This window comes from Salvia miltiorrhiza, chromosome 8 (genome assembly GCF_028751815.1).
Source record: "Salvia miltiorrhiza cultivar Shanhuang (shh) chromosome 8, IMPLAD_Smil_shh, whole genome shotgun sequence".
Classification (NCBI taxonomy): Eukaryota; Viridiplantae; Streptophyta; class Magnoliopsida; order Lamiales; family Lamiaceae; genus Salvia; species Salvia miltiorrhiza.
The window spans coordinates 44,250,205-44,267,332 of NC_080394.1; the positions used below are offsets into that span (position 1 = coordinate 44,250,205).

The 17,128-nt window shown below is 38.8% G+C and overlaps 1 protein-coding gene across 1 annotated transcript; it reads right to left on the minus strand.

Annotated features, from left to right (window-relative positions):
- Window positions 1–9,299: 9,299 nt before the first annotated feature.
- On the minus strand, window positions 9,300–10,487 carry LOC130998522 (uncharacterized). Its single transcript, XM_057923936.1, has 4 exons — window positions 10,265–10,487; window positions 10,084–10,194; window positions 9,782–9,915; window positions 9,300–9,728 (listed from the first exon to the last, which is right to left on the minus strand). The coding sequence occupies exons 1-4, from the start codon at window positions 10,485–10,487 to the stop codon at window positions 9,300–9,302; spliced, it is 897 nt and encodes a 298-aa protein (XP_057779919.1).
- Between the last annotated feature and the right edge of the window lie 6,641 nt (window positions 10,488–17,128).

The following is a 17,128-nucleotide window of genomic DNA, read 5'->3' on the forward strand; positions in this document are numbered from 1 at the left end:
GTTTCCAGATTGGCAAAACTGTGTCGTTTTGAATGTTATGATCGTATGTATTACCATTTTATTAACGTGGACAATAATTGCATGTTCCCACACTAAGTATACTATGTATGCTTATCCCATATTTAATATTTCAGATAACTGACATTGGAGGCGCGTCGAACCTCTTTTAAAAAAAAATGTTTCTTTCAAACTCATTATATTATTCATGTGGTACTTTTGATTATTGTAACTCTAAATTCCAAATTATATCGAATTCGTGTGAAATTTATTAAAATAAAAGTTTCATTTTATTTTCTTAATGTCATGACTTGTTTATTTTTTAATTCAAGTTCTTTCTAAAAATTTATTAGAGAATTTATTTCTTTACAAAAATACTTATATATATATATATATGACTTTAAACTTTATAAAGAATTTTATTTTATTATATTTTCGTTGCTAAAAAGATATTTAAATTTATAAATTAACACTTTAATTTATTTCTTGAGGATTTTTTAGTCATGTGCAAAAACAGAAAAAATATAAAGGTGGTGTATTTTGGGGCGGATTTAAAGGTGATGCGCAATTGTAGGATTCAAGGAAAGGTGGTGTATTTAGGAGCAGATTTTAAAGGTGACGTGCAATTGTAGAATTCAAGGAAATGTGGTGTATTTAGGGGCAATTAACCCAAATAAATTAATACAATTTGGATCTCGCATCAACTTTCTTAAGTTTCACATCAGATAATTTTCAAAACTTAGTTATGGTCTTTCAAATTTCAAATTAGATAATGTTCACGAGTCAATTTTGTTCTTTCAAATTTCAAACGAGATGATGCTCGAAACTCAATTATGATATTTCAAGCTCCACATGAAATAATGCACAAAAAATTGTCAAGATTTTTCAAGCTGCATATAAGATGATGTTTAAAAGTTAGTTTTGATCTTACAAGCTCAAGATGGTGGTGAATTTAAAATTGCACACGAGATAATTCCTCCCTTAAACTGCCCACCTCTCTCTCCCTCTAAATTCCGGCGTCACCGCCGTCCCAAGGGCGGCGTTGCTCCGCCTCATCTCTGACTCCCTCTTCCACTCCTTAGAGCATCTCCACCGCAAGCGTCGAAAGGAGTCTCGATCCGGGGCTTAGGGAGGGCGCTGCACTGGAGACGCGACCTGATGCGAGGCCGTGTCTTGGCGGAGACCCGGGGCGAAGAGAAGAAATGGTTGGCGCGTCCGGAGGACGCGCCCCATTTAAAAAAAAATCAAAATTCATTTTTTTTTTAAATATTGCCGTTTGAAATTTTTTTTTTTTAAAATTCGACCGTTGGCTTCCAACGGTATTGTGAGATTTTAATATATTTTTTTTCACTTTACCTATATATATCCCAACTTAATTCTAATCATTTTATTACCTACAAATCATCTCCACAACAAAAATTCTCTATAAGAAATGTCTTCCTCTTCATCAAGCCACGAGGATGAGCGACGTGCTCAAGAATTTTCCAATCTTGTGCAAGAATTTAATCAAATTGTTCAAGCTATTGGTGATCCGAATGCGCAACCTCGTCGGCGGCGACGAAGAGTGGCAAAGAAGGCCTACATTCATCGGGACCGTGAAGCCGGCGCTCTACGCTTGCACGCGGATTACTTTGCTGAAAATCCGGTCTACCCCGACGGATCCGAAGGGGAAGAGATTCAAAGTGATGCAGGAAGTGGCTCGCAAGGATATTGAACGAGCCTTCGGCGTCCTTCAAGCTCGTTGGGCAATCGTCAAAGGCCCATCGCGTCTTTGGAGTAAGGAGGAGATGAGCGATATCATGTTCACGTGTATCATTTTGCACAACATGATCATCGAAGACGAAGGCGAGCACGCAACACAGTGGGAAGAAGACGCTGACGAAGCTTCGAGTAGCGCCACATCTCAACCTCGTGTCGGTGCTCCGCCGGATTTTCATGCATTTGTTGCACGACAAGCATCTATGCGAGACGCGGAGATGCATGCTCGCCTCACTTTGGACTTGAATGAGCACATTTGGTCTCGTTTTGGTCCGATTGAGCCCTAGAAAATTATTCTAATTTTTATTTTTTTATTGTATTTAAATTGTGTCTTTAAATTATTGTAATGTACTCCCTCCGTCCCAGGCCAATAGGCCCAGTTCTTTTCGGCACGGAGATTAAGAAATTCATTTTTTGGTAGGTAAATGGTGTGGTCCACCAATAATTAAGGTTTTAAGTGTTCCCTTGTTTTTCCTTAATCATATTTGCTTCATTATCTCATTATTCATTTAATTTAACTAAATTAAATTTTATTGCAATTTATGAAACACGAATTAATTAGGGGAAAATATGAAACACATAAAAAATCTCATCATCTTAATCAATTTATTGCACGAATTTATTGCAATTTATCTCATCACCCAACAGAGATTAATTCAGCAAATTATGAAACACATAAAAAATCTCATCTTAATCAATTTATTGCACGAATTTATTGCAATTTTTCTCATCACCCAACAGAGATTAATTCAGCAAATTATGAAACACATAAAAAATCTCATCATCTTACCATTTCATAATGGAAAAATAATTCAGCAAATTATGAAACTCAATGCAGAAATTCAGCAACAAAAATTCAATGTAGAAATTACTTTGCTCATTCTTGCAATTTAGCTTCAACAATTCGGCAAATTATGAGAGAAAATTCCAAAAAATAAAGAACGAAACTTTGAGAAAGAAAAGGGTGGAGATGAGGCAACCCTAAATTCTACCAAATCAAGAACCCTAAATCAAACTTTGAGAAAGAAAAAATTCCAGATCTGCAACCCCATCAAAAAATCAGCGATTTCATCATCTCCTTCACCAGATCTGGGGATCCCGATGTGCGAGGCGGATGGCGGTGGTGGAGACCGAAGACGCGGTGGAGAAGGTGGAGGGTAGAGGCGGTGGAGGCGGTACCCGCGATGGAGGGTGGAGACGGAGGACGCAATGGAGGGTGGAGACGGTAGCACGCGGTGGAGACGGCGGCGGAGGTAGAAGAAGACCGCGTTGAGAAGACGGTGGCAGAGGTAAAAGAAGACCGCTAGAGAAGACGGTGGAGAAGAGGAGATTTGTTAGAGGTTCCGAGATCTGGAGGGGAGAAGACCGCCATGGCCGGGAGAGGGGAGAAGGAGAGCGGCGAAGGCGGTGGAAATGGCAGCGGCGCTCATCGTTGAGAGAGAGAATGGAAAAGGCGGAAGAGAGGAGAAGGAGAGGGGAGAAGGAAAAGTGGCGAGTGAATTGTGATAATTTTTAGAGTTTTAATTAGGGGTATATATCCCCTTTAATTAAGTAGTTACAATTTTAATTAGAGCCCTAATTGTTTCTAATTTTAGACTGGGCCTATTGGAGTGGGACGTCCCAAAAAGGAAAGCGAGCCTATTGGGCTGGGACGGAGGGAGTAGAATTTGAATTTTAATAAAATTTGAATTTTAAAAATAAAAGTGTAGAAATGTGAATTTTGTGGAAATGGGGATCTAAGCACCCAACTAAGACACAATGCATTGGAGATGGGTATGTCTTAGGTGGGGACCACCTTCTAAGACACCCCCTAAGCACCAATGCATTGAAGATGCTCTTAATTAGTTCGATTATGTTTCCACTTCTTAAACCCATGAGAATTCTCCATTCGAAGCAATTAATACAAGAGCCCTAAGATTTCTTTTTCCTATAACCTGTTGTCGTTCCTTCTTCTAGACTCCGGCGAAATAGTTGCCGCTGAGCTTGCGGTTCGTCCGCCGCCGAGTCACCGCTGAGCCCTAGAGTTCGTCCACCGTGCCGTCGACCCCCACCCCACCAACGACTTCTCTGTTTTGATACCTCCATTTCCAGATCTGTCGTGATTCTTTCTACACACCTATGGTAAGTATTAAATTAGTTTCCTAATATAATAACGCGTTTCACTATTTTAAATATAGAATGATTATTATTTTAGAAAGAACAAATTTTAGAAAGAATTTTAACAATGGAAACTTATAACCTAGATTTTTAGCTATAAATTCCTTAGTTAATAATAATTTACGTTGCATCGTGTTTTTTCAGCCAACACAAGGTACTTTTGTTCTTCTTTTGCTGTGTTTAGGGAGCAAAGCAAACCTTTTGCTGTGTAATTTTAGTGCTTCGTATTTAAATAAAATTTATTTCTGACTTGTGAAAGATATGTTATAAGCCTTTCGACGGAATATGTAAATTACAGTTGATTGGGTCCATATATTTCATAGTGATTTCTTCTTCTTTTGCTGTATTTTGGGAGCAGAGCAAACCTTGCAGAAAGAAGGTCCGAGTTTTGGCAAGTCCATTCATCATCATCATCACCATCACGTTCATGCTCTTAATCTTAATTAATTAAATTTGATTCATAACACATCGATCACACTTCAATTTCCAGATGCTAACTCTCTCCACTGATTCAGAAAGAAGCGTCGGCTGACTGCTCAAGATTCCTAATCCAAGTTACAAAGTACCACGCTGCACGAAATTGCAAGGTTACATTCTTAATCCTCGCTTTTTCGATATTAATAAGTTTTAATTGCATACCTAGATTTTTAGCTATAAATTCCTTAGTTAATAATGATTTACGATGCATCATGTTTTTTCAGCCAACACAAGGTACTTTTGTTCTTCTTTTGCTGTGTTTAGGGAGCAAACCTAACCTTTTGCTGAGTAATTTTAGTGCTTCGTATTTGAATAAAATTTGTTTCTGACTTGTGAAAGATATGTTATAAGCATTTCGACGGAATATGTAAATTACAGTTGATTGGGTCCATATATACCATTTTGAGTTGCCAGAGCAGAGCTAACTAGAGCAAAGCTTCCAGAGCAGAGCTGCCAGAGCTAACCAGAGCAGAGCTTCCAGAGCCAGAGCTAGCCAGAGCAGAGATGCCAGAGCCAGATGACTCATCCAAAAACACCTAACGGATGGACTCGAATTTATACGAGGTCGTCCTAGGGTGGTAAGGTGACTCAAGTCGTCTCACAAGGAAGACTTAGCAGGGCTCTAATCGTATTGCTCACAAAAAACTTAAAAGAAATCTAAACACTCTAATCGGGTAATTGGGTCTGACACTTTCTCTCCGATTAACTAATGCGTAATTAAAATAAAACATATAAAGTTAACTAGGCAAAAGATAGGAAGCCAATAAGAACGCAAGAAGGAAAACAAAGCTAAGGTTCTAAACTAGCAATCTAGAAAGCAATCATCAATTCAACACCATAAACAACGATTATCTAGGCGAAATAACATATTAACATTTAATCAAATGAATGTTAAGCAAACACACAAAATCCAAGAGAATTCCGCAAGCAACTCAACGACGAACTAACTAGAACATGGTATTTGAACATTAACGAAATCAACAAGAGTTTCCAACTCCAACACTAAACCAAACGATCACAAACTTGTAAACATCAAAGATTAATAACTACCTAGGCAAGAAACTAAATCAAGCATAAGATTCGAATGCAAAGAAAATCTTAATCTCCATAAAAAGAAATCTCTAAACTTTCACCAACAAGAAGGGAAAAACGTAAGCAATAGCAACGAACTACGAATCACGTAGATTATCTAAACTCAACAACGATCATCTCTAATCATTACATCCATCAAAAGTATAAAACAAAGATTCAATTAACCAAAGAATTCATATAATCAAGATTATCTAAACTCAACAATAATAATCTCCAATCATCACATTCATCAAAGCATAAAACACAAAACTTAATTAACCAAAAGATTCATATAACCAAGAAAATATAGCATCAACAACAATGATCTTCAATCATCATATTCATCAAAGACAAGAAACAAAAACTCAAATAACCAAGGGATTCATAAACAAAGAGAATCAAAGGGAGTTCTTACAAAACATAGCAATCCAAGGAAAACCAATCCGATGAAGTGTTAATTGACATCCAAAGCAATCCAATGAATCCACAATCGAAAGTAATTGATTTGAAACTCTAAAAACCCAAGGAAAAATGTGGAAATCGCCCTTGGAGGCTGCTGGGTCGAGAAGTGATAAAGTAAAACCCTAGAAAGGGGTTTTTAAACGCAAAATCGTACTGTCGGATCTGAACAGAGGCGGCGGCCGCCGTGGGACGGCGGCCGCCGTGCACGGCGCGCGCCGTGCCACGGCGCCGCCGTGTATGCCTTTCGCAGACTGCAATGCGCAGCGTTTTTGTTTTGGTCCGTTCTCCCTCGTTTCAAGTCGGATTTTAGATCCGTTTTCGCCTACGAACTCGTATCGAGACGAACTTTGATTCTTCTTCAGACCATTCAACTAAATTCTGACTTTAATTTTGTTCACATATCAATCAATGTGAGCACAAAATCCTGAGACAACAAAATTAGCACAAAAGCTCAAATCATTCAACTCTTAAGTGAAAGAGGCCAAAATAAAAGTCAATATAACACGTAAACACCCAGAGATTCATCACAAAATAGAATTCACAACCAAAATTTATTTTGGTTGTGAATTCAAGCTTTAAAACTCGAATTCACAACCAACGCTATTTCAAGTTGTGAATTCACAACCAATAAAATTTGAATTCACAATCAACACTGTTTCAATTGTGAATTCACAACCAACACCGATAATTCAGTTGTGAATTCATAAACCTGGTTGTGATTTCAAGAACATTTGTACAAAATTGCGTCATTTTCATCAATTTCTTCAATTTTTTTTATTAAAATCAAATTGAATTCAATTTTTCCTCAAATAATCTAAATAATATCCTAGTTAACTCGAAGAAATTGTTGATCAAGTCAATCTGCAACAATTCGCTGATCCCCTAATTCACCAAATTCACTCAAATTCACCTAAACTCCCCTCAAATTCAATAATTTTAAAATAAGTCACATGGAAATTATACACATTCGCCCCATTCGTTAAGTAAACTGGAAATTGATGGCAGAGGGAGATCGACGACAGTGCATGTGTTTCTCGCCGGCCGTCGCAGGAGAGAGAGAGCGAGAGAGAGTGGAGAGAGAGAGAAGAGAAAGAGCGAGGTGGCGGCGGCCGCGACGTGGGCGAACGATGCGGCGGAGACGTCGAACTTGTGAGCGTCGAGATTTGATCGCCGAGCTTCTGATCTTCGGCGATGGTGAGGCTCGATATCTGATCGCCGAGATTGATGGCCTTCTCCGGAGCCTCGACTGCGGCGAGGGGGCGGACGACGGCGGAGGTGCATGTAGACAGAGGAAGAAGAAGAGAGAGACGCCGAGATTGGAGATGAGGAGAGGAACGCGCGGCGGCAACGCCGATGTCGCCATGGCCGCCACCGCCGTGCTCCAGTCGATTCGCCGCCTCGATCGTCTTTGTGAGAGAGAGAGAGAGAAAGAGCGCTGGTGGGGGGGAGGAATGCGAGAGAGAGAGGAAAGAGCGTGTAGAAAGAGAGAGAAATGAGAGAATGAGAGGAGGCTAGGGTTTGCCCATTTATATAGAAGGGTAATTTAGTGCTTTAACACAAAAAATGTTTATTTTTTTATGTTTTTATTTGAGTGGGTAAAATTTATTTTTGCTATATAAAAGTGGCTTACTGTTATACATTAACACAAAAATGAGATAGAATAGAAATATAGGCCCAAGTTTAGACTGCAGCTAAAATATAGGAAATATAGGCCCAAGTTTAGAGTGTAGCGATGAATTTTTTTAGAGTGTAGCTGATAAAAGGAAATGTAAAAAAAGGAATTTTTTTTAGAGTGTAGCTGATGAATTTTAATCATTAATATGACATTAATGTGATAGAATAGAAATATAGGCCGAGGTTTAGAGTTTACCGTTTAGAGTGCAGCTGAAATATTAGAGAGACAAAATCGAAAAGAGATGAAATGAGAATGAAATATAATGAAAAAAAATCATAATTGCGTTATTTTTATAATAATGAGTATTACTTATAATAAAATAAGAAAAAAAAACTTAGCGTAGAGGAACTTAATTTTTTAGAAGGTTATAACTTGCTTATAAGCTCTTTAAAAGTTTATTTTGCCATACACTTTGGAAGACCTTACAAGCTCCTGAATAATTTATAAGTTGTTTAATATTTACAGGTATCTGGTTGAACTTAATTGTAATATAAAAAACTTAAATACTAAAATGTACTCCCTCCGTCCCGACTTTTGGTATCCAGTTGAGAACGGCACGGGTTTTAATAAAGTGATTGGTGTGTTGTGAGTGGATTAAGGGTCCCACATTTTATGTGAGAGTTAAAATAATTAAAGTGGAGTAAGGGCCCCACCTACTTTTACCAAAAATAGAAATAGATACTAAAATGTGGGACGGCCAAAAAAGAAAAGTTGGATACTAAAAGTTGGGACGGAGGGAGTATAAAATTTAGATACCGTACGTAGCACGGGGCCACACTAGTTTTGAAATAAAAGGAAAAATCTCACTCTCTCTCTTCATCACTCTTTATCGGCTCTCCCTCACTCCCTCTCTCTTTCCAAACGTCTCCCTCTCTCTCTCAGGCCAAACAGCGCCGCCACCACCGGCCCCATCTCCGGCGAGGCTCGCCGTTTGCCTCCCCCTGCCTCCTTCTCTCCCTCCTGGCGCACATCAAGCGGCCGAGGGGCGCCGCCGCCACCGCTGCCGTTTTTGCGGCTGTCGGCGCGCGCCTGGCCTTCGGCCGCGTCCTCTAGCGCTCCCTTTCCCTCTGCTCGCGGTGGTCAGCCACCCCGGGCCGCCACACCACGCAGCGGCTGCTGCCGACTCTTCCTCCCCCCATCTTCTTCCTCGCAGCCGGTCGAGCGGCACCATGCCACTGCCGTCCTCACAACCGGCCAGAAAGTCCCCTTCTTTCCCTTGACTCTCACATTCCAGACCAAGAGGAAAAGAGAAAAAGATTGAAACTTGCAGATTTTGAAGAGCAAGGTATGTTCTTGTAGAAGGAGAGAAATTGGTTCTTGAGGATGGAAGGAGAAAAGATAATCAAGTCTTGGTGTTCGATGTTACAGATTTGTTCTCTCCCCTTTTCTTGGTTGTTTTTACACTTAACAACACCAAGGCCAGTAAAATAAACGTTTTCAGATTCTGAAAAGAAAATATGGTTCTCGATATAGTTGTTTTCTTGCGGTACAGATTTCCGATCCCTGATAGTTCTAAGAACTTTTCATCCATGCGCACATCGACAATAAAGTTCTCAAGCTGACTTTCAAGTTCATACAAAGCAACTTCAGAAAATTCAGACGAATAAAACTTTGCAAGTTGAACTAGCTTTTCAATATCAAATCCAGCAAATGAGTCTCTAGGATCCAAACATGACATGCATAAAATCAATTCTGTGATGACTTAATCAAAACGTTGATTTAACTCTAAAGCCTGCATGTCAATCACAGTGTAAAAAAGCTCAAGTCTATAATGGTGGAGATTTGTCATTTTCTCAACTCTACGCCTTCCTCTTCTTCGAGGTGCATATTCATCTTCCATATCAATCATTTCTATCTTATTTTTACTACAAAACTTAGAAATGTCAGTTAGCATCATCTCCCATTCTTTATCTCTCATTGCTTGCAAGCGAGTTTTTGCTACATTAACAAGTCTCATTGCATTCACAATATCTTGTTCTTTCCTTTGTAGCACTTGAGATAGATCATGTTTAATTCCCAAAATTTTCTTCATCAGATGTAATACAAAGACAAACTCAAATCGACTAATAACATCTAACAAATCCATAGCTTCATATTTTTGTGAATCATCTGTACCATTTGCCCCAACATACTCAAGAACATCAACAACAGAAGTAAATAAGTGAATCAAGTTGATGAGAGTACCGTAATGAGAACTCCAACGAGTGTCCCCATTTCTTGATTCAATCCCCTTCCGGTCTTAATTTCATCACTTGCAATGCCTTCCATAATCTTCTCTCTTTGGCTCTCTCGAAGCATATCCCTGCGCTTATATGAACCTCCAACCACATTTCATAAACACGAGATAGTATTAAAGAAAGACCCAATAATGATATGTTTTTTCACAAAAGCAACAATTGTTAGTTGAAGCTGATGAGCAAAACAATGAACATAATAGGCATTAGGATTCCTCTTGAGTATCAAAGTTTTCAATCCACTGAATTCACCTCTCATGTTACTTGCACCATCATATCCTTGACCTCTCAAACTAGAAATGCTCAAACCATAAGTAGAAAATAAAGAATCAATTCCCTTCTCAAGTGAGGTAGCTTGTGTCACTAACATGCACTAGACCAATAAATCGTTCAATGACACATCCCTTTTTATTCACATAGCGTAGAACAATACCCATTTGCTCTTTGACAGACACATCCCGACATTCATAAACTAATATGACAAAAAAATCATTACCAATATCATTAATGATAGCTCTAGTAGTCTCAACTGCAATTGCATTTATGATATCTTTCTGAATGTCAGGTGATGTAAGTTTCAAGTTTTCAGGAGCATTCTTCAACACAACATTAGATATCTCTTTACTACAAGAAGCCAAAAGATTCAAAAGCTCCATTTAAATTGCCTTGGTTCAAAGATTCTTCTGAGACTCATCATGTCCTCGAAAAGCCATTCCTTGCATAAGGAGATAGCGAAGACACTTTATTGATGCATCTAATCTAGAGCGATAATCCATCTGTGACTGTTTAGATACTCTAGAAAGTGTCACCTCAATGTGTTGGATTGATTCATCAAATCTTAACGTGCTAATCTACATTTATTATGATCACTATTAACCTCTCCAACATGATCTCTCAATCTATCTTTCTTGCGCCAAGTATTAAGCCCTCCATATATAAAAGCATCATGTCCTTTTTCGTTACTACCCGATGAAAATAAATAACAATATAAGCAAAAAGCAGCATCTTTTGCAATACTATATTCCAACCACATCTTGAATTCATCAAACCAAGCTGAAACAAATTTTCGCTTTCTATTATCATCTATCTTCTGTGGAAAATCATGATTACGCGGTTGACATGTACCTTTTAATAAGTAAGCTCTACACACCTGCTCAATCATGTTTGGAGGATAGCTCATTATGTTAGGCCATAGTCCCAGATCACTTGGAAGATTTAATAAATCAACCACTTTTGAAGATGGTTCATGATGCAGCTAGAACAGAGCTAAGCTCGCGCCAGAGCACAGCTAAATCCCGCGCCAGACTAGAGCCAAGCTCGCCAGAGCTGAAGTCGTTGTGCCAGAGCAGAGGAGGTCTTCCGAGCAAAGTAGACTTTGAATAGCATAGCAGACTTGCAGAGCAGAGCAGACTTGCAGAGCAGAGCAGACCTACAGAGCAAAGCAGACTTGAAGAGCAGAGCAGACTTGCAGAGCAGAATGCCAGATCAGAGCGAACTTCCAGAACAGAGCAGAATAAGCTTTAGAGCTGACTCCAGTCAGAGCAGAGCTGATCTTCAGAGCTGACTCTAGTCAGAGCAGAGCTGAACTTCAGAGCTGACTCTAGTTCAGAGCAGAGCTACGTTTTCAGAGCTGGAGTTTCAGAGCTGAAGTTTCCAGAGTTGGAGTTTTCAGAGCTGAAGAATTCAAAGCTGGCGTTTCCCGGAGATGGCTTTCTCGCTAGTGTTGTTTTAGCTTGCTAAGCAAGTTTCGTTGTTTTCTTTGTTTCATTTTGTTCCCTTCTTTACATTAGGGTTTAATGTTGCCTATATATATGGCAGCTACTTGTTGGACAAAAACTTAGCAAATTTTGATATATGATATTGTGAGTTATTATCTCTCAAGTTTCTCGAATTCTTCTTGATTGTTCCAAACAAGAATTCATTTATGGACATAACGACGAGTTTATCATCCCTCATCGCGTGTCATTCAACGTCCCTGAGTTGCTGCATCAATCATACGTTGCGATTTAGGGATCCGTTCTCTAGATAACTTCGTAGATTAGGTCAGGGGTTTTGGGATAATTCCATAATTTATCTTATTTCAATTCTCATTGTTCAATCTTCCGCGTGTGTTCTCTGTTCAGTCCGACGAAGATCTTGTTATTACCGACGAGGATCACATCATCTGGTATCAGTTTTCCAGGTTTCGTAAGGGTCGAAATTATCCAGGTTTCGTTCTGTCTTCTTTGTCCGGGTAGACGTTTTCTAGGGTTTCAGTCCTTATCCTTTTCGTGTTTCCATATATCATCCTATGCGAATTTTCGACCATGCCTAATGACGCCGATTTGATGTATATGAAGAAAGAGGTGGGGAGAATGGTAAAGGATGCTTTTAAATCTACGCATGAGAGGTTAGATAGAATTGAGCAATATCACCAGAGACCGCATCGAAATTTTCGAAGGGATCATGAGGAAGACTTCGAGAATGATCGTCGACAGTTTTATAGCTGCGAGACACGACGAAGTGACGCAAGGGATTATGATAGACTTGCTGAACAGTTTTATGGCCCCAACGACTACAGTAATCAGCGCCAGAATCAGCGCAATTGGAGACCGTCTCAACCTTGCGAAGAAGAAGACTTTGAAACTGCCCGTCGACACTTTTATATATATATGTTGCATTTAAGCCTCTCCATGAGAGGATGGACCAGCTTTTTGAGCAATCTCATTCCACTTTGACTCGAGGAGGCCGTGGTGGTCGAAGTGGCGCAAGGGATCATGAGGATATCAAGTTGAACAATATATCATCAATCTACAAGAAACACGATCGTAACTCGTATCTCAGAAGGGAGTGGGATGATTGGATCTATGAGAATCGGGGCACTTGGAGGCAGTATCAACCATTTTATAGTGGTTCCTCGTTCAAAGGGAATCAATGGACAAGTGAGGCGCCGCCATGTGATGACAAGAAGCAGTTCTTTCGGTCTCGGACCGGGGGGTGAATTCAGCACATCAAGGTAATCCGGCAGTTTCCGATGGTTACCATCGAGTTACAACGTGGTTCATGTATTAGGGATCCGGACATCGTATGAGTGAGAGTTCGAGCACACCAGTTATGATCATGAGAGATGATCGTGAGGTGTTGACTGCGGGTAAGGAGGTTGATCCTGATATGCCAAAATTGGAGGAGACCGAAGAAGAAGTGGCAGTTGTGGTGGAAAGAGAGGTTGTTGCTATCAAAGATGAGGCATGCATGAATCCAACGGAGACGAAGGTTGCAGTGGAAGTTGTGGTGGATATCAAGGATGAGGATTCACGTGAGGAAGTGCTTGAGAAGTCTACTTCATCTATTTTAGAAGCAAAGGCTTTGCCGCAAGCTACGAGTATTGAACAGGAGCAGTGCTGTGATGATTCAAATAAGTTCGAACTGGCCTTATTCACGCAACATCAGCTGCAATGGTAGAATAATATTGGCGACACCAAGCTGATGAAGTTGGGTGAGGGGTCCTGAAAGGGAACTCTTTGGTGATGCAGCGCCGATGCTAACTACATGGCTGTTTGGAAGAGAGCAGAGGCATGGAGGTATTTTCAACAACAATTTCGGCATGTTCAAAGTTCAAGAAAATTCAGTGTTCGAGCCGAAGCATATGGTTTTTTATCCCTGCAAGATGAATGATGGACAAGAGAGAACAGCTAGGGTCCATCAATCGTTTCTTGCAACAAACGAAGATCTGATTTTTGATCCTGGCATTGGCATTGACAACTTGGATTTGAGGACAAATCCTCTTCAAGAAGAGGGGAATGATGCAGCCAGATCAGAGCTGAATTCCGCGCCAGAGCAGAGACCTGTAGAGCAGACCTTGCAGAGCAAAGCAGACGTTCAGAGCAGAGCATACATACAGAGCAGAGCATACGTTCAGAGCAGAGCGTATTTTCAGAGCAGAGCTGGAGTTTTAGAGCTGGAGTTTCAGGGCTGGAGTTTCAGAGCTGTAAGTTTCAGAGCTGACGTTCTCGCCAGAGTCATGCTTTTCAGAGCGCGTGTTTCTTTCAGAGCTGACGCATGCCAGACCTGCATCTTACAGAGCTGGATTTCTCGCTAGGGTTTTTAGCTTGTTGAGCAAGTTTCTTTGTTTCTTTTGTTTACGATTGTTTCCTTCTTTACATTAGGGTTTCATGTTGCCTATAAATAGGGTTGCTATGTGTTGGACGAGAGTTAGTTGATTTTTGATAATAATACAGTGAGTTATTCTTCTCAAGTTTCAAATTCTTCTTGATTTTGCCAAACAAGAATTCAACCTATCGGCGAATCTACGAGTTCATCATCCCTCGTCGTGTGTCATTCAACGTCTCCGAGTTGCTGTTCCGATCACATCGTTGGGGTCTAGAGATCCGTTCTCTAGGAAACTTCGTAGATTAGGTCAGGGGTTTTGGGACAAACTTCCATACTTTATCTTGTTTTCGTTGGGTGTTTCAATCTTCCGTGCGTGAGTTCAGTACAATCCGGTGAAGTTCGAGAGATTACCGGCGAAGGTCGCATCAGTTCAAGCTGAAGATCAACTTCAATATTCACTTCTTTTGGTGATGCTTCAGGTTCCACACATGCATTAGGACCATTAATCGTTGAAGATGAACCCGCCCCACTTGACATGGACCTTTTAATAAGGGGGATTGAACTCGGTAATTACAAGAATGCTCAATAATTCATTTGAGGGGTGATTCACTTATTCATTTGGAAGCAAAAAAACACGTAGGACGCAACCCCAATTGTCAACATTCTAGTTTCTTAAGCATACAAACTTAGATTTTTAAAACCAACATGAAATTAAAGCAAAACATTTATATATAATATGCAATTGCAATGTCTACCCACTGACTCACTGACATTAGTCGACTCACACCTTCAAAATCAAAGCAAACTTTATAACTCAATCAATATCCAATTCTTATAACCATCGCTGACTCTATTTGCTCAAAGTAAAGCTATCAAATACCAAACTTTTAAGCATCCACACACCACAAACCACAATGATTAAAGCCTAAAAAATTAATTTATATACACAATTTAGTGATTTACCTTGTAGACAGACGGCGCACCAAAGAGAGATTGTTGGCGACGGTGTCGACAGCGGCAGGCTGGTAGCAGCCGGTAGAGAAGTTGGAAAATGGCGCGGCACCTAGGAATGGCGATTGAGAGAGGAAAGAAATAGGTTTAGTTATTTCTTCGAAGCAGCTGCGCAATGGAAAAGGGGAGGAGTTTCAGAGGTTGGTTGTGAGGGCTGCGAAAATTATCCCTAATTTTTTTAAAATTTTTATTAATATATATGAAATTACTAAAATACCCCTGTGAAAATTACCAAATTCCAGGGGGGTCCAGTGACCCCACTGCCCCCCCTTGGCTCCGCCCCTGATTGTAGCAGAGATTGTGGTTTACTAATTTCCTTACAAGTTACGAATAGAACGTCTACTGTTCAAGTTCATGTCTATGTGTGAAATATCAAATCTAGTTCTGACTTTGGTGTAGAGGAATACATATTGTGAAATAAAGTTGAATAGAATGGTATGAGCCTTGTTCAAAGTCTGTTTAGTAAGTTGTTGTTTTTGTTGTTTTGGCTGTACCAAAAGAATGAACAAAAATTGGTTCTACAAAGTGACAAAAAGGAAGTTGGTACATCTTGTAAAAAGAAAGAATGATAAATGGATTGATGGTTGTCTTTGGACTCCTGATGTAGAAATAGTTTAATGGTAGATTCTGTTGGATAAGGAAAAAGAAATTCTTCTTTAGGTGAAAAGTAAATACAGTAGAAAAGTGGAGTGCTCTAAGATAGTGGAGAAGAAGGAGAAATTACCTGCAAATTCAGCAGTACATATTATGGAGAAAAGATTTCACGCGCCGTCACGTAAATTAAAATCAGCCAGAAGTAATGATGATTTCATTCACGCTGAACTGGCCTGGAATGGGCTTACAACAAGTCTACATAATTTGGGCTTGACTTTTTCACGCTGAACTGGCTGGAATGGGCTTAATACAACAAATCTACTTAATTTGGGCTTGACTTCAAAATAAATTAATCCAAGGCTTATTAAATATATATATATATATATATATATATATATATATATAGGGGGCAGTTATTCAATAAACCACCCTTATTTTAAGAATTACGAACCAGCAAAAATGTATGAATTTTATGCATAACATGCATGAATAAACTGTATAAAGGCATGAATTGCGAAAAATAATTTTTTGCTACCTTTGGGATTCGAACTCAGGACCATGAATTTATCCAACAAGGTGATGAATCAACCGTAGATCTTGATGATCTAAGGGCTGAACATGGTTCCTAATTTATATTTTAAGAAGCGTTCTTATTTTAGCCTTCCCCTATATATATATATATATATATATATATATATATATATATATATATATATATAGGGAAGGGCTAAAATAAGTGCATTTCTTAAGATATAAAATAAGAATCATTTTCAGCCCTTAGATCATCAAAATCTACGGTTGATTTGTAATCATGTTAGATGGATTTATAGTTCGGAGTTCGAATTCCAAAGATAGCAAAAATTTATTTTTCACAATTCATACCTTTATACAACGAATTCATATGTGTTCTACATAAAATTCATACGTTAAAAATTGCTTTTATTTTCTTATTTTAAGATGTGCTCTCACGGTAGCCCACCCATATATATATATATATATATATTTGGTCTAAGACTCCATATAACAATAAATAAAATAGATGATAGACAATTGAATAAAATGAGGAATACTTATAATAATATTTCTCATATAATCCGATAATGGATTAAAATTTAATCGATCGAAAATAATAAAATTGAGAGCATATCTATATCAATTTCCTTGATGTAATAAAATTATTAAATACTGGGCGTGTATCAATAGTATACTTAATTAGAGGTATTCTATATTTCCTATAAAAAGGTTGGGATATCACAAAGCAACCATAGATCTTGATGATCTAAGGGCTGAAAATTGTTCATATTTTATATTTTAAGAAGTGTTTTTATTTTAGTCTTCCCCTATATATATATATATAGGGGAGGGCTAAAATAAAAACACTTCTTAAAATATAAAATATAAACAATTTTCAGCCCTTAGATCATCAAGATCTACGGTTGATTCGTAACCTTGTTGGATGAATTCGTGGTCCTGGGTTCGAATTCCAAAGGTAGCAAAAATTTATTTTTCACAATTCGTAACCATGTTGGATGAATCCGTAACCCTGTTGGATAAAATTCGTACATTAAAAAATATTTATATTTATATTTTAAGAAGTGTTTTC